Source organism: Canis lupus, chromosome 6, assembly GCF_048164855.1.
Source record: "Canis lupus baileyi chromosome 6, mCanLup2.hap1, whole genome shotgun sequence".
In the NCBI taxonomy this organism is placed as follows: domain Eukaryota; kingdom Metazoa; phylum Chordata; class Mammalia; order Carnivora; family Canidae; genus Canis; species Canis lupus.
The window spans coordinates 28,376,760-28,398,493 of NC_132843.1; the positions used below are offsets into that span (position 1 = coordinate 28,376,760).

General features: G+C 36.6%; 1 protein-coding gene across 18 annotated transcripts in view; it reads left to right on the forward strand.

Moving 5' to 3' along the window:
• Window positions 1-21,734, forward strand: part of KIAA1328 (KIAA1328 ortholog) — a 366,532-nt gene that overhangs the window by 303,607 nt on the left and 41,191 nt on the right. For all 18 annotated transcript variants that reach the window (XM_072829337.1, XM_072829338.1, XM_072829331.1 and 15 more), the window contains one exon: window positions 15,946-16,054. In XM_072829337.1, the coding sequence (XP_072685438.1) occupies window positions 15,946-16,054 (109 nt within the window). The remainder of the gene's footprint in view (window positions 1-15,945; window positions 16,055-21,734) is intronic.

Sequence of the window (21,734 nt, forward strand, 5' to 3'; positions counted from 1 at the left end):
GAAGTTCTGCAGACCTCCAGTGCATTAGGACAACTTAGAACTTTTGTCTTTATAGACTTTGCTACCGGAAACAAAAATGAGATTGAGGAGACTTCATATCTTTTTTTTTAATAATAAATTTATTTTTTATTGGTGTTCAATTTGCCAACATACAGAATAACACCCAGTGCTCATCCCGTCAAGTGCCCCCCTCAGTGCCCACCAACCGGTCACCTCCACCCACCACCCTCCTTCCCTTCCACCACCCCTAGTTCATTTCCCAGAGTTAGGAATCTTCCATGTTCTGGAGGAGACTTCATATCTGAGATACAATCTTCTTTACATTCTCTGTTAGTCCTTGAGAGATGGGAAACTCATACTCTCTTCATAGTCATTGCACTTTGGAGAATAGAGAACCAATCAAAATGGTGTGGTGGTTACACTGCAAGTCTTAACATAGTTTTCTGTTAACTTGTCAACAAATTTGTGTTGTGTGCCAACACTAAAATAAAATGGCAAAATGAGAAAAATATAGTATAATAGCAAAGGGACAAATGACTTGTGTTATTGGTTAAGACTACAGCCACATTAGAAGCCTGCGGTTGAAAAGGCACTTTGAGAAAGGTACCATCAGGCCAGCCCTTACAGTGGTGAAAGTTAATCTCTCCCGGGTCCAGCTACGGAAGCTATAAGCCTGGAAAGGGCTTGTGTCCAAAAAAAATCAATTTCTAATTTGAAACAAAATCATTTTTGACTAACAGGGGTTCAGAACCCATTACTTTTGCTGTATAGTCTGCTGACATTTCAGCACTTTCTGTTGTGCACAATGAATCCTAATAGTCATTTTATAATGTTGCTATACCAATCAATTTAACCAAGACAAAGCTGTTACAATTCTGCAAAGTTTTCAGGAACAGTTTTCACTCATGGTTTTATTTTTTTCATTAGCTTTTTTCCTTTTTTTTTTTTTTTTTGTGGGGAAAGATTGAGTGTTGCAGTGAAAAAAAAATAGAAACTCTCTCATCTTTTTAAGAGAGTTTTGTTTTAAGGTGTTCACAAGAATAACTTTTTTTTTTTTCTACTTATAAGAAAGCCTGTCATGTAAGGAGTGCCTGGGTGGCTCAATAGGTTAAGCATCCAGCTCTTGATGTCAGCTCAGGTCATGATCTCAGGATCACAAGTTCAAGCCCCACATCGAGCTCTGAGATGAGCATGGAGCCTTCTTAAGATTCCCTCTGCCCCTCTCTGCCCTGTTAATCCACTCACATTTTCTCTCTCTCTTTTTCTCTCTCTCCCTCTCTCCCGTTCTTTCTCTTTATTTAAAGAAAAAGAAAAAGAAAAAAAAGAATGTCATGTATTTTTCTCTTCTTTTATGCTAATATGGAGCCATTGGCAAAATTACAGTATACCTGATCACCGAGGAGCTGAAGTTGCCCCTTGAAGTCATTCTGCCCATTATAGAGCTGGTATGCAGATTACAGGACAGGGCAGTTACTGCATTGGCATTTACGATGGCACCCAACCAGATGGGAGTCAGGCTTTTCAAGGTGTGCTGCAAGGGGTTTGGACACCCTGTTTATCATAAGGCCAGTGACCTAGCCCTAATAACCTCAGTCACACTGTTTGGTTTGCATCTCCTTAATTGCTTTCTTTTCTTTAGTGTGTCTAAATTTTTTAACATACTTTTCTTCTTTGTTTCTTGTGTTGTCTTTAATCATGAAGTACCACATAGGATATTTACTGCAGGACCATTAATCTTTATTATCAGTCTCTTCATCTACCTTTTTCTATCCTCCTCATCATTCTGCCAACTTTATTGATACTAAATGTATTAAAAAAAAAAAAGATCTGACTCTTGTCTCAAGAAAGAACCTTGAGATCATACAGTATTGCCAGAATTACACTTAAAATATTACACTGAAAATATTGTTTTTCAATCATCAATGCTTGTAATAGTCTATTTTAGTTGCCTTTATTGAGCTATGTGGAACAAGGAGACATTACTTAGGAAAATATAAACTTGAGTCAAGAACTTTTAAGCCAAACGCACAAATCTGGAAACACTGTTCATTCCTTTTTTCCTCCCTACTCAGCAGTGTGTTTTTTTCTCTCCCAGCTTGCCTTGAACCACCCTTTTCTTATCAATCACTGATTCCCTTTCATGAGAGCCCTTGAAGCTGAGGGCATTTTTTTCTGTGTTGCTGACAGGCTAACAGACGCCATGAGGCCACTGAGCAGACATGTTTCAGAATCGAAATGTTAGACCTCAGGGCTTGGCATTGCCCACTTCTAAGTGAGGCTGTAAAGCCATGCCAAAGCCTCCTACTATGCTTAGAGCGATGCCTGTTTATCCTTTTTCACAGATCTCTGGATCTTCTTAAAACTTTCAAGGGAGGCTGAACCTAAAGTAATTTGGATTTAACTGATGGTATTGACTACACCCTCCATTTTGTCTTTGGGCTTTTTTATACTATATAATATACAGCAGCTCTCACTGATTGATGGTCCCTGAGGGGCTCCCAAACACATTTTTCCTTTACTGAAAGAGGATTATTATAGACTCATCTAAAATGAGAAATAATCTTTGAAGTTCCTAGTTTTTCCTCTAGGTAAACCTGTGCTTGCAGTGATATCAGTGTTCTGTGTAGTACATAATGGACTAATATAGGTGATGTGATTAAAGAAATAAACAAGTTGGAGTATCCAAAGTATAGAAGCCATTTCCATTTTGCCTCTAAGAACACTTTTTTATGTTTCTTTTGTTATTAACATCACCATCATTAATGTATGTTTAATCAGTAGTAAAGGTATGACAAAATATCACCTCTGATTCCCAGAAGTCTGAGCTAAAAGATTTGTTAAAAGCTGATGTCTTAATCAACAGAACACAGAACATAAGCATAATATAGGGCTATGAATAAACCCAGATGTGTAGGTTAAATTGTCCTGCTTAGTCCCCTTTAAAAAGGAATTCAAATGCAAGGCCAGCGTTAAGAGTTGAAGTTACTGTATGAAATATTGTCACTTAAACCAGAAACTCTACATTTCCCATCCTCTATAACAGAAATATCTCAAAATAGTATGTAATTTACTTATTTTTTATATTTTGTATCTTCTCCCACTAGGATATGACCACTCCATATTTTACTCTTGTATCCCCATAAAAACATTGCCTAACATGTAGTAAGTACTCATTATATGTTTCTTAAATGAATTAGTATATATAGATACATTTATAGAGAGAGAAATAGATTTTTCTTTCTGTGTCTTTGCCCCGTTTCCCAGCCATAAAGATCTAATCAGTTAGACCTTTTGACCTCAGTACCTACTGTGATTAAGAAATACATATGCTCGGGATCCCTGGGTGGTGCAACAGTTTGGCGCCTGCCTTTGGCCCAGGGCGCGATCCTGGAGACCCGGGATCGAATCCCACGTCAGGCTCCCGGTGCATGGAGCCTGCTTCTCCCTCTACCTGTGTCTCTGCCTCTCTGTGTGTGTGTGTGTGTGTGTGTGTGTGACTATCATAAATAAATAAAAATTTAAAAAAAAAAAAGAAATACATATGCTGTCCCTTCAAAGTCCTTATTGTGATTGATTGGCAATGTCAAAGAGATGTCAGTCGAGTGTGGTCTTAAAAACAGCACTGAATCAGAATCAAGAAACCTGTAGGGTTTTTTAATTTTTCTTTTATTCTGATTGAGATTTAATTTATATATGGTAAAATTAAATAGGTCTCAACGTATAGTTTGATAAACTTTGCAATTGTATATACCCATACAATTAAGATATAGTACATTTCCATTCTTCATGAAAGCTCATTCATGTTCCTTTCTAGTCATTACCCCCTAAGGCATCTCTCCTAGGTTTGTACATGGGTGCCTTCTGTATCCTCATGTGGCCTTTTCCTATGAGCATACATTCCTAGTGTGTCTCTTTTTTTTAAGGACAAAGGGTCATAATAGATTATTAAAGGTCAACCTTATGACCTCATGTAACCTTAATTACATCTTTCAAGGTCCTATCTCCAAATGCAGTCACATTCTGAGGTATACTGAGGGTTAGGACTTCAACACTTGAATTTGGACGGGGTAGGGGAGCACAATTAAGTCTGTAACAACTACTTTTTTTTCTAATCCTTATGCTTTTTATTTCTTTTTCTTATTTTATTATACTGCCTAGGACTTCTATTACAATGTAGAATAAAATGGTAAAAGTGAACTTCCATAAGGAAGTCCTGATCTCATGGGAAAGCAATCTTCTACCATTTAGTATGATTTTAGCAGTAGGTTTCTTTGTAAATGCTCTTTATCAGGTTAAGAAAGTTCCCTCCTCATTTGCTGAGAGTCTTTATCATAATGTGTTGAATTTCATAAAGTCTTTTTGATATACCTATTGAGATGACCATGAATTTTCTTTATTCTGCAATTTGATAGATTACACTAATCTGGAAATATTGGTATATAATACTTTTCTTTGTAATGCCCTTGTTAAGGGTTGGTATCAGAGTTATGCTGTGTCATAAATAAGTCAAGAGGATGTCAGCAAAAATGGTGGAGTAGGGACTTCCAGAGGCACCCCCTCGGTTCCCAGAAATAGTGAAAATACTGGCAAAACTGCCAGAATCAGCCTTAACAGAACTCTGAAAGGCAGTGAAAAATTAATAAAAATCAAGCAAATGCTTAGCCAGCAAAAAACTGAAACATGGTAGGAGAACTCTGTGGAATTTTAATTTAGCTCTATCCCATTCCCATCCCCAGCATGACAGCATTCTTGAAGTTGGCATCCTATGTTCCAAGTATGAGCATCTATGCCAGAGGAAACAAAACGGATCTTGTTCTCAAGGAATTCTATTTTTGTCTTTCACGTGTCTATTTCCTAAAGGATTAACACAAGGTTTTTCCTAAGGCTGAACTTTCTCAGAACAGAGAGGCAACCACATGTGGGATATTCCTTGCAAACATTAAAAACCAAATGAACCCACCACTGTTGCCTGAAGGAAAAAAGTAATAGTTGAAACAAAAACAATAGATCAAAAACCAACAACCAAAGAACCAAAGGTGAAATGGACAAATTCCTAAAAACACACAAACTACCAAAACTGACTCAAGAGCAATAGGAAATCTGAATAAACCCAAACAAGTAAAGTGATTAAGTCAGCAATCAAAAACTTCCCAAAAAAGACAAGCCCAGGACCAGATGGCTTCACTGGTGAAATCTACCAAATACTTAAAGAATTAAAATGAATCTTTCTGGAACTCTTCCAAAAAAATAGAAGAAGGAGGAACACTTCTTCACCCATTTCAAGCATTACTTTGATGCCAAAGCCAAAGACATCACAAGAAAACTACACACCAATATCACTCATGAATATAGATGAAAACTCCTCAACAAAATACTAACAAAACTGAATGCAGCAGCATATTAAAAGAACTACATACCATAATCAAGTGAGGTTTAGCCCAAGAATGCAAAGGTAATTCAACATACAAAAATCAATCAGTGCAATATAACGTATTAATAGAAAGAAGGCCAACTCACTTGGTAGAGCATGCAGCTTTTGATCTTGGGATCATGAGTTCAAGCCCCACATTGGGCTTGGAGCCTACTTGTAAAAAAATAGAATAAAGGGGGGAAAAAGCATCAACCCAACACAGAAAAACCACTTGACAAAATCCAATACTCTTTCATGATAAAAATAATAAAGTGGAAATAGAATGAAACTTCCTCAACAACATGTTAAAGAGCATATATAAAAATTCACAGCTAGAGGACACATGGGTAGCTCAGTGGTTGAGCATCTGCCTTTGGCTCTGGGCATGATTCCAGGGTCCTGAGATCAAGTCTCTCATCAGGCTACCCGCAGGGAACCTGCTTCTCCCTCTGCCTGTATCTCTGCCTCTCTATCTGTGTCTCTCTGTCTGTATCTAATAAATAAATGTTAAATATATATATATATGTAGAAATTCACAGCTAATATCATATTCAATTGTAAAAGACTGAAAGTTTACCCCCTAAGACCAGGAACAAGACAAATATCTCTGCTTTTGCCGCTTCTATTCAACTTTGTGCAGGAAGTTCTAGCCAGAGCAGTTAGACAAGAAAAAGAAATAAAACATATCCACATTGGAAAAGAAAAAGTTAAACTGTTTTAGCAGACAATATGATTTTATATATAGAAAATCCTAGAGGATGCACAAAAATCTCTTAGAGCTAACAAATGAATTCAGCAAAGTGGCAGGATAAAATTCAGTACTCAAATTGCTTGTATTTCTACACACTAGTAATGAACTACTGAAAAGGAAATTTTTTTAAAATTCCACTTATAATAGCATCAAAACAATAAAATATCTAACAATAATTTTTTAAGATTTTATTTATTTGTGAGAGGGTTGGGGGAAAAGCTGACTCCCCAATGAACTAAGAACCCAATGGGGGGCTCAATCATAGAACCCGAACCCGGAGATCATGACCTGAGCCAAAGACAGACGCTTAACCAACTTAGCCACCCAGGCACCCGCCATAGCAAGAGTGTAAGACTTGTACACTGAACAGTTCAAAACATTGCTGAAACAATTAAAGAAGACCTAAATAAGCAGAAAGACATTTTGTGCTTATGGATTTAAGGACTTAATATTAAGATGTCAGTACTCCCCAACGTGATCTACAGATTGAATGCAGTCCCTGTCAAACTTCCAATATAATTTTTGCAGAAATGAAAAAACCAATTCCAGAATTCATACAGAATTACAAGGGTCCCCAAATAGTCAACATAATCTTGAAAAAGAGGGTCAAAGTTGAAGTACTCATATTTCCTATCTTGAAAATTTACTACAGAGATATAGTAAACAAAACCATCCTATACTGAAGTTATACCCATACATGGCATGAGGGTATAAGAGATTAACAGAATAGAATTGAGAATCCAGGAATAAACCCATACATCTGGCCAATTATTTTCAACAGAGATACCAAGACAGTTCAGCAAATGAATAGGCTTTTCAACAAATGGTGCTGAGACAACTGGATGTCTACATGCAAAAAAATGAAGTTGGAGTCTTCATTTATATACCTCATGCCATACACAAAAATTAACTCAAAATTAATCAAAGAACTAAAAATAAGGGGCACCTAGGTGGCTCAGCAGTTGAGCATCTCCCTTTGACTCAAGTTGTGATCCCAGAGTCCTAGGATCCAGTCCCACATCAGGCTCTCTGCAGGGAGCCTGTTTCTGCCTCTGCCTATGTCTCTACCTCTCTCTGTGTGTCTCTCATGACTGAATAAAATCTTTTTTAAAAAAAACTAAAAGTAAGAATGAAAACTATAAAAATCTTAAGTGAAAACATTAGTGTAAATCTTCATGCTTATAGATTAGTCAGTGGCTTCTTAGATATGACACCAAGAGCACAAGCAACCAAAGAAAAAAATAGATAAATTTAGACTTAATGAAAAAATTTTGGGGGCAACCTGGGTGGCTCAGCGGTTTAGCGCAGCCTTCAGCCCAGAGCATGATCCTGGAGACCTAGGATCGAGTCCCACATCAGGCTCCCTGCATGGAGTCTGCTTCTCCCTCTGCCTGTGCCTCTGCCTCTCTGTCTCTCTCTCTATCTCTATCTCTCATGAATAAATAAATAATCTTTAAAAAAATTTTTTTAATTCTGTCAAAAGAACACTATCTGTAGAATGTAAAGATAGCCCACAAAATGGGATAAAAATTTGCAAATCCTATATCTCCTATAGGTCTAGTATCTAGGATATATAAAGAACTTTTACAACTCAATAACAGGACAAACAACTCAATTAAAAACTGGACCAAAGACTTGAATAGATTTTTCTCTTAAGAAGATATTCTAATGGCTAACAACCATATGAAAAAATGTGCAGCATCACTAATTACTAGGGAAATCCAAATCAAAACCACAGTGAGACACTGCTTCATACACACCATGATTATTATAATTTTTAAAATAGAAAATATCAAGGTTGAGAGGATATGAAGAAATCAGAACCTTCATACATTGCTGGTAGGGAATTTGAAATAATAGAGCCACTATGGAAAACAGTTTGATAAGTCTTCAATAAGTTAAACATAGAATTACCATATGACTCAGAGGTGTATATACAAAATAATTGACAACAGATGTTTAAACAAATTTTGTATGTAAATGTTCATACCAGCTCTATTCACAATACCCAAAAGGTGCAAACAACCCAAATGCCCAACAGCAGATGAATGGATAAACAAAATGCAGTATATCCATACAATGGAATATAATTTAACCTTAAGAAGGAATGAAGTTCTGATATGTGCTAACATCAATGAACTTTGAAAACATTATGCTGGGGCACCTGGGCAGCTCAGTCAGTGAACATCTGACTCTTGATCTCAACTTAGGTCTTGATCTCAGGGTCGTGAGTTTAAGCCCTCATTGGACTCCATGCTAGACATGGAGTCTACTTAAAATTAAAAAAAAAAAAAAAGAAAGAAAAGAAAGAAAGAAAGAAAGAAAGAAAGAAAGAAAGAAAGAAAGAAAGAAAGAAAAGAAAAAATTATGCTAACTGAAAGAAGCCAGACACAAAAGGCCACACATTGTATGATTCTATTCATATAAAATATCCAGAATAGACAAAGCAGATTTATGGCCACTAGGGACTTAGGAGGAGGGGAAAATGGAAAATGACTGCTTAATTGTTACAGAGTTTTTGTTTGAAGTGATGAAAAAAGTCTGGAACTAGATAGTGTGATGGTTGCACAACATTGCAAATGTACCTAATACCAGCAACTTATACACACTAAAATGATTAAAATGGCAAATGTGTATTTTACTACAATTTAAAAAAAAATAAAGTAGTATTTTTTTTTCTCCTCTCTTTTCTGAAAGAGTTCGTGTTAAGATTGGTATCGTTTGTTCCTTACATGTTTTATAGAATCCACCATTGAAACATCTGGCTTGGAGTTGTTGCTTTTTAGTGTTGATGGTGATGGTATGTGTGTGTAGATGGGTTTTCTTATTTTGGATTTTATTTTTCTTTAACAGATACTGGAGTATTCAGACTTGTCATTTCTTTTTGTGTTCAATTTTGCTGACTTTTGCTTTTTGTGGGATTGGCTCATTTCATCTAAGTTGTTGACTTTATTGGCATAAAATTGTTCATTACATGCCTTTTCTTTAATGGCCTTAACATCCATAGTGATGTCCCTCTTTCATTCCTGATATTGGTAATTTTTAATTTTCTCTCTTGATCAGTCTTGCTAGGAGGTAATCAATATTACTGTTTCTTTGAAAGAAAAAAAACAGCCTTTGCGTTTTGTTGATTTTTGTCTAATACGTGCTTGTTTTCTATTCCATTGATTCTTGTTCTTATTTTTATTATTTACTTTGTACTAATTTGGGCTTAATTAACTCTTTTTTCCCTAGCTTCTTAAATTGAAAACTGAGATCTATAATTTTAAATCTTTTTTCTTTTCTAATATAAGTATGTAAACTAGAAGTTTCTCTCTAAGCATTACTTTAGCTGCCTCCCACAAATTATGATAGATTGTGTTTTCATTATCATTCTTGTGTTAGTAAGACTAGAACACCAGGAATGCTTGTCTGCTGATCAGAGTGTAAATATATACAACCACTTTGAAAAACAGTTTTGCATTATTTATGGAAGATAAAGAACAAATACCCCATATCCAAGAGATTCCATTTTAAGTATGCTAGAGAGAATCTCATACACATAATTAACTTACAAATATGTTCAAAGCAGCTATGTTTAGTTGGGTAGGCTAAACTACAATAACAAATAGAAAAAATATCAATGGCTTAAGGAACAAAAAGTTTCTTCCAAGATCACCTTGAGTATTACAATAGCACAGGGGTTAGCAAACTTTGTTCATGGCCAAATCTGTCCTGCTGCTTGTTTTCATAAATAAAGTTTTATTAGAATACATGATTTCCATTTTTTTCAAGATTTTATTTATTTATTCATAGAGAGAGAGAGAGAGAGGCAGAGACACAGGCAGAGGGAGAAGCAGGCATCATACAGAGAGCCTGACGTGGGACTCGATCCAGGGTCCCCAGGATCACACCCTGGGCTGCAGGTGGCGCTAAACCGCTGCACCACGGGGGCTGCCCTGATTTCCATTTTTTATGCATTGTCTGTGGATCCTTTCTTGCACAACTATTCAACACAGAGTTGAATAGTTGCAACAGAAGCTCAATGACCCACAAAGCCTAGAATATTTACTATGTGGCCCTTTACAGGAAGCTGTTGGCCCTGCCATAACAGGTCAATAAGAAGGAGGAAGGGTATAAAGAGCACATATGAAAGGTTTTATAGGATAGGCCTGAAATGGCACATATAACATCCACTAGTTTTCTACTCGACTACACATCATAAGGGGGATTGGGAAATATAATTTAGCTGGTGCTCTGGATGAAGATCATTTGATGAATAACTGGCAGCCTCTGCCACAGCAAGCATTCTTCATAATAGAAAATAAGAAATACTCTAAATATCCATCAATAGAATGGATGAAAAGTCATAAATGCATGCATTGGAATACTATGTAGCAAAGAAAAAAAACTGCAGCTATATAAATCATCAACATAGATAAATATCATGGACATAATATTGAGCAAAAGAAGTCTTCAAAAGAATATATATAATATATTTCTATTTGTATAAAGTTAAAAGCAGCAAAACTATGTCACATTTTTTGGGGATGCATTCATAAATGGTAAAATTATAAAGAATAAAAAGGGAATAATTATGAGAATAGTAACTGGTTCTTGGAGACAAGAAGAGGTTGCAATTAGGGATGGACATTAGTAATGTTTCCAGTGACATTCCTGCCAGTACTTCATTTCTTGATTTGCAAAAGTGTTATACTGATATTTTCTTTATCATTTATTCTTTTTTTTAAGATTTTATTTATTTATTCATGAGAAACACAGAGAGGCAGAGACACAGGCAGAGTGAGAAGCAGGCTCCATGCAAGGAGCTCAATGTGGAACTCGATCCCGGGGACCCCAGGATCCCGACCTGAGCCAAAGTCAGATGCTTAATCACTGAGCCACCCAGGTGTCCCTATTATTTATTCTTTAAACTGAATGTATGATATAACTGAGTGACATTTATTTATTTATTTATTTATTTATTTATTTATTTATTTATTCAGAGAGAGAGAGAGAGAGAGTCAGAGGCAGAGACACAGACAGAGGGAGAAGCAGGTTCCACGCAGGAAGCCCGACGTGGGACTCGATCCCAGGTCTCCAGGATCACACCCCGGGCTGCAGGCGGCGCTAAACCGCTGCTCCACCAGGGCTGCCCACTGAGTGACTTTTAAAATACAAAATAAAACAAAGGGCACAGAAACAGAATTTTCCTAAACGCTGAACTCTAAAAAGCTATATTATCATGAGATATTGACTGATGGATGGGCAGACATAGACCCAACTATCTGTGGATAGACTATGCTCCATTATGTTCAATTTCATCTATGTATGCAAAAATATATGTATGTGTTTATTTACATACATTCAAACATTTATGAAACTTACCACCCGGGCCAGCCCGGGTGGCTCAGCGGTTTAGTGCCGCCTTCAGTCCAGGGTGTGATCCTGGAGACCCGGGATCGAGTCCCACGTCAGGCTTCCTGCATGGAGCCTCCTTCTCCCTCTGCCTGTGCCTCTGCCTCTCTCTCTCACTCACTCTCTCTCTCTCTCCCTCTCATGAATGAATTAAAAAAAAAACAAAAAACAAAATAAAACTTACCACCCTAATGGATAATATCCTTATCAGCACTTTTATTTTTATTTTTATTTTTTAAAGATTTTTAAAAAGATTTTATTTATTTATTCATGAGAGACACACAGAGAGAGAGGCAGAGACATAAGCAGAGAGAGAAGCAGGCTCCATGCAGGGAGCCGGATGTGGGACCCCATCCCGAGACTCCAGGATCACGCCTTGAGCCAAGGGCAGATGCTCAACCGCTGAGCCACCTAGGTGTCCCAAGATTTATTTATCTTTTTGAGAGAGAGAATCCATGAGTAGGGGGAGAGCAGGAGGAGGGGGAGAGAGAGAATCTTGAGCAGATTCCCCACTGAGCGTGGAGCCCAATGCAGGACTCAGCCCCACAACCCTAAGATCATTAGCTGAGCCAAAACCAAGAGTCAGATGCTTAACCAACTGAGCCACCTAGTTGCCCCATGCACTTTTTTTTTAATGTTTATATTGTCTTTGTGTATGAGTGTATGTGGGTATGTATGTGTAAATATATATGTAGTTTTATGATATGCATAACCATGTAATTCTTAGTGTACTTAATATGAAATCAAATTTTGTAGAAGAAATGAATATAATTAAAAGCTGATATATACCTTTCCAGAAACTTAATAAGGAATAGAACTTAGAAACTAAGAAAAAGGAATAAACTTGTCCTATGTCTTAGACCAATCATTCTTAATTTTGGGGAGGTCTCAAACTCTTAGAATTTGATGAAAGTTATAATGCCTTTCCTTAAAGAGTGAATGAGCATATATACACTCATTATTGGCCTGCAGTTATGAGGGAATCACACATTCATGAAGTATATCCATGAATTCCAAAGAAGTCCCTGGACCCACACTAAAATTTCTTCTTTAAATTATCCCCATCAAAACAAAGGGTTGTGAAAGAGGAGGTGGGCGGGACATGGGGTAGCTGCATGATGAGCACTGAGGAGGGCACTTGATGAGATGAGCGCTGGGTGTTATAGTATATGTTAGCAAATTGAATTTAAATTTTAAAATGTGAAAATAAATAAATAAATACATACATACATACATACATACATAAATAAATAAATAAATAAATAAATAAATAAATAAAGTCTCCAGCAAATGTCAATCATCTAGACTATTGATAGAAGTATCAAAACAGAATAAATAAGACTGATGTTCAGGTCTTCTATAATAGTGTTTGCAGATGATTATATTCTTTCACTATCAGACATTTCTTCTTCCCTCACCTTAGCCACAAATCCCTCTTAGTTGTATCTACTCCTGTTTGCCCATTTTAATTTCCCCTCACACCACCCAGAATTCTACCCACGCAGTTGTAGTTGTGGTGAGCTGCTTTACCTGCTCCCATTCTCTCTGTCCCACTCTATTCCAAATCCTGCCACAGAAGTAATCTCTCCAAAGACCAGTTTTTTTTTATTGTGGTTGTTATTGCTGTGTTTTATTCATGTGGCCAACTAGCACAATGCTTAAGATTAGTTTGCAATATAAAGTCAAAACCCCAGCCTTGTTCTTACTAGCTGTGTGATATTGGGCATTCTGCTTGACCGTTCACAGTTTTCACTTCCTTATCCATAAAAATAGGACAATAATAGAATTTAAGGACTGTTGGAAAAAATAATGAGATAATGCATGTAAAGTGATTTAAAGTGATTAGCAAGGTACAAGGACATAATGATGCTCAATAAATATTTCCTGAATACATTAAATATTTAGCCTCAAGGTTTTTAATTTAATGCTTTTGCTAATTCCATGCTCCTCATTCCTTCCTATCAAAATACCACCTCCTGCATCAAATCTTCTTTAATCCTACAGCCATATGTGATCTCTCCCACTTCTTAATTCCTCATACTTTTCATACTATTTATTACAGAGGAATAACCTAATGGTAAAACTCTGGGATCGGATTATCTGGACATGAATATTGGCTCCATCACTTACTAGTTTTCTGGCCATGGGCAGGTCATGGAAGTCTCCTATGGCTTATTTTGACTATCTCTAAATGAGATATTAAGAAAAAATAGTACCTATTGCAAAGGGCTTTTATGAGGATAACTATAACTAATTTCTAGAAATGGCAAAACTAGAGAGAGAGAGCTAAAGAAGGGATAGAAACAAAACAGACAAGGGAGAAGGGGCTGGCCACAAATGAGCATGAGGGAGCTTTTGGGAGTGAGGAAATATTCTAAAACTGGATTGTAAAAATAAGTCAATCCCATGACAAATATTTTTTTAAGATGATTTGAGAGAGAGAGTGCACGTGTGGGAGGAGAGGCAAGGGGAGAGGGTGAGGGAAAGGATCTCAAGCAGACTCCTCACTGAGTGCAGAGCCCTACTTAGGCTCCATCTCACAACCCTGAGAGCATGACCTGAACCTAAACCAAAAGTCAGATGCTCAGTTGATTGAGCCACCCAGGCACCCCACCCATGACAGAGTTTTTTAAAACTGGCTTGTGGCCATGCTTTCCTAAGTTACATAAATTTACTAATATTTATCAAACTGTAGCTTGAGATTGTTAAATTTTATGGTATTGGAATTATAATTAAACTGTTTTCAAAAAAGATAAATGGTATGTGGCAAGGGCCTAGAACAGTACTAGGTACATAAAAAGCATACCATATCTGTTAGCTATTATTATCTTATACTGCCTTAGGTTATTTATGATTCTTTACTGTATTGTTAAGAGTATCTCATATTCTTACTCTCCCATCTTCTTTACTCTCCCCTAAACTAACTCTGAGCTTAATTGTGGCACCAGGCCTTACCCATCATTAGGTACTTGGTAAATATTTACCAACTGATGCACTGTATATATGATGGAGTTTATGTCTAGTTTGAAAATGTACTGGTTTGGCTTGAGGGTCCCACAGGTTTGTGTATACAAAGAAGACTGAATTGTGCATTTAGGTGGCTCATCTTTTACATCTATACATAATAAAGAACAGGCAGTATTGAGTATAGTTTTTGAATACTAAGGATCATGGTGACTGTTTTGATGCTAATATCTCTATATATCCAAAGACTCTTGCATTTTCTGGGCCTGATTTTCTCTGGTCACACCAAAAAAGGGGTACCATTCCCAGAATTGGCATACTATATTTTTGGCATTTGAAGGTCTGAGATTCCCAACACACCAAAGCTGTCTTAATATTATTTAAATAGTTAAACTTTCCTCAAAGAAAGAGTAAATTTTCCCAAATAATTTCTTTTTTTTTAAGACTTTATTTATTTATTCATGAGAGACAGAGATAGAGAGAGAGAGAGAGAGGCAGAGACACAGGCAGAGGGAGAAGCAGGCTCCCTCAGGGATCCTGACGTGGGACTCCATCCCGGGTCTCCAGGATCACGCCCTGGGCTGAAGACGGCGCTAAACTGCTGAGCCACCTGGGCTGCCCCCAAATAATTTCTTTAAGCAGTTTCCCAGGTACCAGAAGAAAATTATGAATGGGATTCTTACAGTCTTCTAAGAAAAAGACAGGGATGTTTTGTGTTGTTTGGAAAATAATATTAAGAAGGAAAAGGGAAAGGAAAAAATTATTATTGTTAGAAATAATAAAAATTAGAGAACAAGAAACTTTGTCCATGCCATTGTATTTAGCACTCCAGAGGAGAAAAATAATTATTAACTGAACATTGCTTGTTAGGAAGGAACAGAGACCAAATCAATCCTAAAATGGTTAGGTGAGCGTCTCTTCCAATCAAACATTTGTTTTAGCCCAGTGTACAGTTCTTTTAAAGAAATTCAAGATTTATGTCTACCTTAAAAGTTTTAGGGGTAAGAGCAATTTAACTTGGAGATTTTGGAGGTACAAAGTGCTAGACTCAAAGAGAAGAAATATCTTTTCTTAGAATTGTTAAAGGGAACAAAATAAGCAATCTACCTTCTTGGGCATTTTCACAGTAAACTCAAATCAGCAGGAAGATGACTAGCTATCAGGTTTAAGAACAAAATCACTAGCCAGCCTGTTATTGCACAGAGGTACTTTTTTTAAACAAGATACTGTGGATCTCTGATGTTTACAAAATCAAAACAACCCACTGAGTTTTCCATCTGCCATTGTTTCCTTTCAGAGGGAAAAAAAATAGCTTACTTTTAAAGCTTAGGGATTTTTGAAATGTCTAATATATTACTCAGAATGGACTTTTCCATTTCTTTTTATTGAATGCCTAAATTAATTGCTTTTATTGTTCATACAGGAACAGGGGCAGGAGTTAGAAAAGATGCTTCCACATCTCCTATGACAAAAGGAAGCCAAAAGGAGCTTGCAATCACAACCACATCGGCACTGCAGCTTGACACTTCCCGGTAAGCCTCAGAGACTCTTTAGTTTAACATTCTTTAGATAAGAGAGTTTGGGGAAAGGGGGAGTCATTTAATAAGGAGTTGACAAGTCTTGACAATTCTTAAAAGCTGTCACTCACACACGAGAGGGGCCTTATTTGGAAGCATCTAGATTTGGCCAGCTTGAACTCATAGAGCCCTTTCCTTTACACATGCCCTGTCTTAATTGAAACTGGTAATTGGCAAGGATTTTTCCAGAGAAACACAAGGCTAATCCTGTCTTTCATCTGAAAATGTGCTTAGCAGCAGGTCTTTCCCAGTTTGTCACAGAATGGTTATACACTTGGACTTTAACTAATTTAATTAATTGATACTGAAAATTATAGTGGGTTTTGTATTACAGTTTTAAGACTGTCAGCCTTTACTGATACTAGAGACATTTGAAGAGTTAAGAATTTGATCAGCCTTTTCTGGAGTCAGGAAAAGAAAGACATTATTAAAATTGTTTCATGTGCAATAAGCCACCCCCCTGTTATGCATTTTAGGCTGAATATATAAACATCAACACCAAATGGGCTTATTTTCGGCTTTCTTGGAAACATGATTGTTTGAGCGCTTAAATTCCCAGCATCTTATCACATGAATATAGATTTTAAGACTTAATTTTAATTATAAACAACTTTTGGGAAATAACTGTAACACAGAGGACAATAGTATCTACCATCTATTAGGACCTACTATGTGTCCACCATTTGTATGAACTGTCTGATTTAATCTTCCTCACAGCCGTATGAAGTGGTACTACTATCATTCTCATTTCCAAAATTAGGAAACTAAGAGATTAAGTGACTTGCCTAAGGTCACTTTGCAGAACCAGCGTTTCAGACTCCAAAGCCCATTATTTTAAATATTATAGTAGTTGACAATAACAACCTCTATTTTGAAGGTAACCCACAATCAAAAGAAAATTTAACTAGTTTACCACATTCTTTGTGCATTGCTCCTTTCTTTTATTTTTAATGCTGCCCTTATTAGCATTTCCCAAGTACCCACATTGAGCTGTTCTGAAATGTTGAGGGGGGCTTCTTCCTTGGGCCACTTAGCATTGTGGCTGAATGCTTCTGCTCAAAGAGGATGCATCCCAGTCACCTTGAGGGCTTCCTCTGGAGGAGAAATGATCTGGATTTTCAATCTTAGTGAATTTTCCTATTGAAGATAAAAGTGAGATCTTTAACGCTACTTTAATGTGTTTTTGATGATTGCATTTCAGTTTAGAGAAAAGCATGAAAAAGAATAAAATGTTTCCCCAGTAGGAGTTTTGTAGAACATTCTCAGCACACATTTTCTGAATGGACCATATCAACTTTGTACAGTTTTACAAGGCCAGGTTAAAATTGCTGTGAAGACTCATATTTACAGACCTTAAAAAAAGGATTCTGTATCTGTTAGTTCCTAACACTGCAAATCAGCTAAATACACATTCTCAGAGGTTTCTTAAATAATGAGTACTTGGCTAAATAAAACAATGTGTAACACACTGGATTTCATCCTTAGAAGTGCATGATGGCATATTATAGATCTTTTATACAAAGTGCAGAGTTGAAAAAAAAGATTCAGTACTATGAAAATCAGTTACCAGGAGGGTACAGTGGTTGCTTTCCAGATTTCAGAATCAGGATTATTAGAATTATTTTTATTTCAAAGTGTAGAAAAGGCATTTTTTATAGACTTCTTTTCACTTGCATGTAAACTCTTAATGCAAGACAAAACTCTGTTCTTCATCCCAAAAAACCTATGAAGGTACTGAGAATAAGAGTAAAACCCTATCTACCCTAAATTCCAAGAATTTTCCAAATTTGGGAAAGAACATGGGGATGGGACAGATACTGGTGGGAAACAGGTTCTCCTTTGTTCTCTGAACGGCACACACCACCTAGAAGAGTCCCATATTGTTGCATGACGTGCAGGTGATAAAACCAGGCGTGGCAAAGCCATCTTTCTCATTCACAATGTGGATTGTTAATTGTTCTCTCTGCTGCCTGTCAATATAATGTGAAATTTTCATTCCCCATTCAAGATAGAAAAAGTTGTGGCTGAAAATGTTAACATTTGCATTTTTATTTGTTGATTTATTTAAAGGACAGCCTCTCCTGCAGCAATCCATCACTTGGTGACACCCCAAATATGAATAATGTATTGTAGACTTGCGGTTACAATGTGTAATAAGTGCTAGAGACAGTAAAGGAATGTTAACTATGTTGCAAATGTAATATTTATTGACTCATAAAGTTTATTGCTTTGGAGGTTCAATAATACTGACCATAGGACATTAATATCACTTATCCTGATTTTAGCTGGACACCTTTATATGTAGAAATATTCATCTATCTCATGCTAACAAAATAAATATGTAATTTATAGCACAAGCAAAGGTGGCTTTATAGTTTCCTGTGCTGAGAGCTGCGGTGCTTCTTTCTCTTCATTCACTCCTGGCCCCCAACATTGATCACACACCCCCGGGCTGCCCAATAGAGTCAGCACAATGGTCATGCTGGCAGCACAAGAGGGTGGTACTGCTGAACCAAATAGTGCCAGGCATTTCTGCTTGGCTGGAACAGGCAACACCTCACAAACCCACTTCACCTGGGGCTTTTTTCCCTGTCATCCTGAACACCTAGTAGGTAGGTGCAGCTTTGATCAGAAAGTTCAACAAATACTTCTGCCATGATGCTGAGTCAGAGTTTACAAATTCTACTTGATTCTCTGGTCTCCAAGGTGAAGCCAGAGCTGGTCAGGTTCCCAATTAATTTGTTATAAGCAGAATTATTACTGATAATTAACTCTTTTGTGCCTACCAGAATTAGGTATGTCCATTGCCAGCAATAGAGATCATATAGGAACTGACACCCAAAGCAAAAGAAGTAATGTTAATTAGCAACCATCAGCCATAATTGTCATCCCCATTAAGATGCAGAATTATGTATTTCTTCGTTATAAATAACCTTTCTAATTGTACTTGATGTATGCCAATTTAATCAAAAAGTATACTTGCAACAGACAGATATTTGCATTAATGTAACTTTGGTTCTTCAAATATTTTATTTCAAATTTGCGGAGAAAAAGCATATTACAGTTATATATCCTTTATATGTGGGTGTCTTTTTCTATCCGGGTATGGAGATCTAATATATTTTATATTAAACTGAAGACAGTATCTTCTGGGATTGTTCAGTGAAACAGAAATCTTGTCCCTTTTTAAAATACCAGTGAAGTTTCTATTTCCCGGTCATATGACAGCTCAGTGGTAATTGTTCCAAACTGATAAACAGAGGCAAATAACAGGCCTGCAGCAGCAGGATTATGTTCTCAGTCCTTGAATAAAGGGTTACTAAGAATTCTTCTCTCTGTTGTCCCCCAATTCATAAGAGTTAAGGCTGGTGCTCTTGCCCCCGTGTGTGTGTTGTGTGTGTGATATGAAGAGAGAAAAGCATATCTCACCAAAGCATGCCCAATTACTGAATTTGGGGAACTGAAGCTATAGTTAGCCTGTTTCTAGGAAGTACTGCTCACCTCTCTACTCTAGCTTTAAAAAAAAAAAAAAAAAAAAGCTTAGTTTTTTACCACAACACAGAGTTGAAAGTTGTGCTCTTTTTTTTTAAGGTTTATTTACCTATTTTTGGGGAGAGAGAGGGCACATGTGTACAAATGGGGTCAGGGCAAAGGGAGAGAATTTCAAGCAGACTTACCCCTGAGCACAGAGCCCGACATGGGGCTGGATCTCATGACCCAGGCAGAAACCAATAGTCAGACGCTTAACCAGCTGAGTCACCCAGGCGCTCCGAGAGTTGGAAGTTTAGTTTTATTTTGTTTGGTGTGGTTTTTAGATATGTTGGAAAGGGGAGATTTTTGTTTCTTTTGTTGTTGTTGTTGTTGTTGAACGAGGTAAAAAAATATTTGGGTATGTATTTTCAAAGATGTAATAGCTTACTTGGGGGCTTTTTGAAAAATAGTTTTAAAATAGTTTAACATGTTCTTTTTTAAAACTGTGTTCCTTTGCTGTCAAACCATATGCTTAATTGTCCTAAAAAAAATTGCTGTAAGTTTTCAGCTTGATGAGCTCTCTATAGAGCACTTGCTTGTGCATAGTCATGCTCCCATACAAGTATTTGTGTACAGCTGATGGGAAGCTTGTGAGACTTTGTGTCCATTGAGGTTGAGGCTGAGGGACTCAGCTCAGAATATTGGAGAACTGGGACTACATTACACTGAGCCCAGGCTGGAAGGATCCAAGTACCCTGCAGTCTAGAACTTAAACTTTTCTCTGTCTTAAAAACTATATTTTTCTGTGTCTTTAGAAGAATGCCTGTCTATTCAGGTCCTCTGCCCATTTGTTATTGAGACTGGTTATTTTGTTTGCTTTTGTTTTTGCTTGAGTTGTATGAGTTCCTTATATATTTTGGATATTAACCTCTTATCAGATATTTAGTCTATAAATATTTTCTTCCAGTTTGTGATCATTTCCTTTACAGTTCGAGGCAGTCCCATTTGCTTACTTTTCATTTGTTGCTTGAGCTTTTGGCATCGTATCCAAAAAAAAATGATTTCAAGGACTAGTGTCAAGGAGCTTTTTCCTGTTATCTGCTGGGAATTTTGCAATTCCAGATCTTATATTTAAGTCTTTAATCTACTCTCAGTTTTTTTTTAATATCATGAAAGATGAGAGTCCAGTTTCATTCTTTTGCATGTGAATATCCAGCACCATTTATTGATAAGATTACCCCTTCTCAATTGTATATTCTTGACACCCTTGTTGAAAATTCATAGACCATTTATTAAAGATTTGGTTTATTTTGGGTTCTTGATTATGTCCCATGGGTTTGTGTGTCTGTTTTTATGCCAGTACCATACTGTTTCTTTTTTTTATAAGATTTTATTTATTTTTTCATGAGAGACACAGAAAGAGAGAGGCAGAGACATAGAGGGAGAAGCAGGCTCCATGCAGGGAGCTAGTTGTAGGACTCAATCCCAGGACTCCAGGATCACGCCCTGAGCAGATGCATTTAACTACTAAGCCACCCAGGCATCCCTATCATACTGTTTCTATTACTGAAGCTTCATAATATAATTTGAAATCCAGAGGTGTGATGCCTCCAACCGTATTCTTTTTTCTCAAAATTTTAGCTATTTAGAGTCTCTTGTGGTTCCATATGAATTTTGAGATTTTTTTTCTATTTCTGTGAAAAATGACATTGGAATTTTGGTAGGGATTGCACTGAATGCATACATCACTTGGTAGCAGGATATTTTAACAATATTAATTATTCCAATCCATGGAGATGGGATAACTTTCCATTTATTTTTGTCTTCAATTATTTTCATCAGTGTTTCCTAGTTTTCAGTGTCCAAATCTTTCACTGCCTTAAACTTATTTCCAAGTATTTTATTCTTTTTGATGCTATTATAAATAGAAGTTTTTCTTAATTTACTTTTTTATTAGATCATTGTTGGTGTAAAGAGACTCAACTGATTTTTGTATATTGATTTCATATCTGAGAACTTTACTGAATTTGTTTATTAGTCCTAAAGGGTTGTTGTTATTGTTGTTTTGTATATGGAGTCTGTAGGGTTGGCTACATATAGAATCATGTCACTTGCAGACATAATTTTACTTCTTCCTTAACTATTTGAATGACTTTTATTTCTT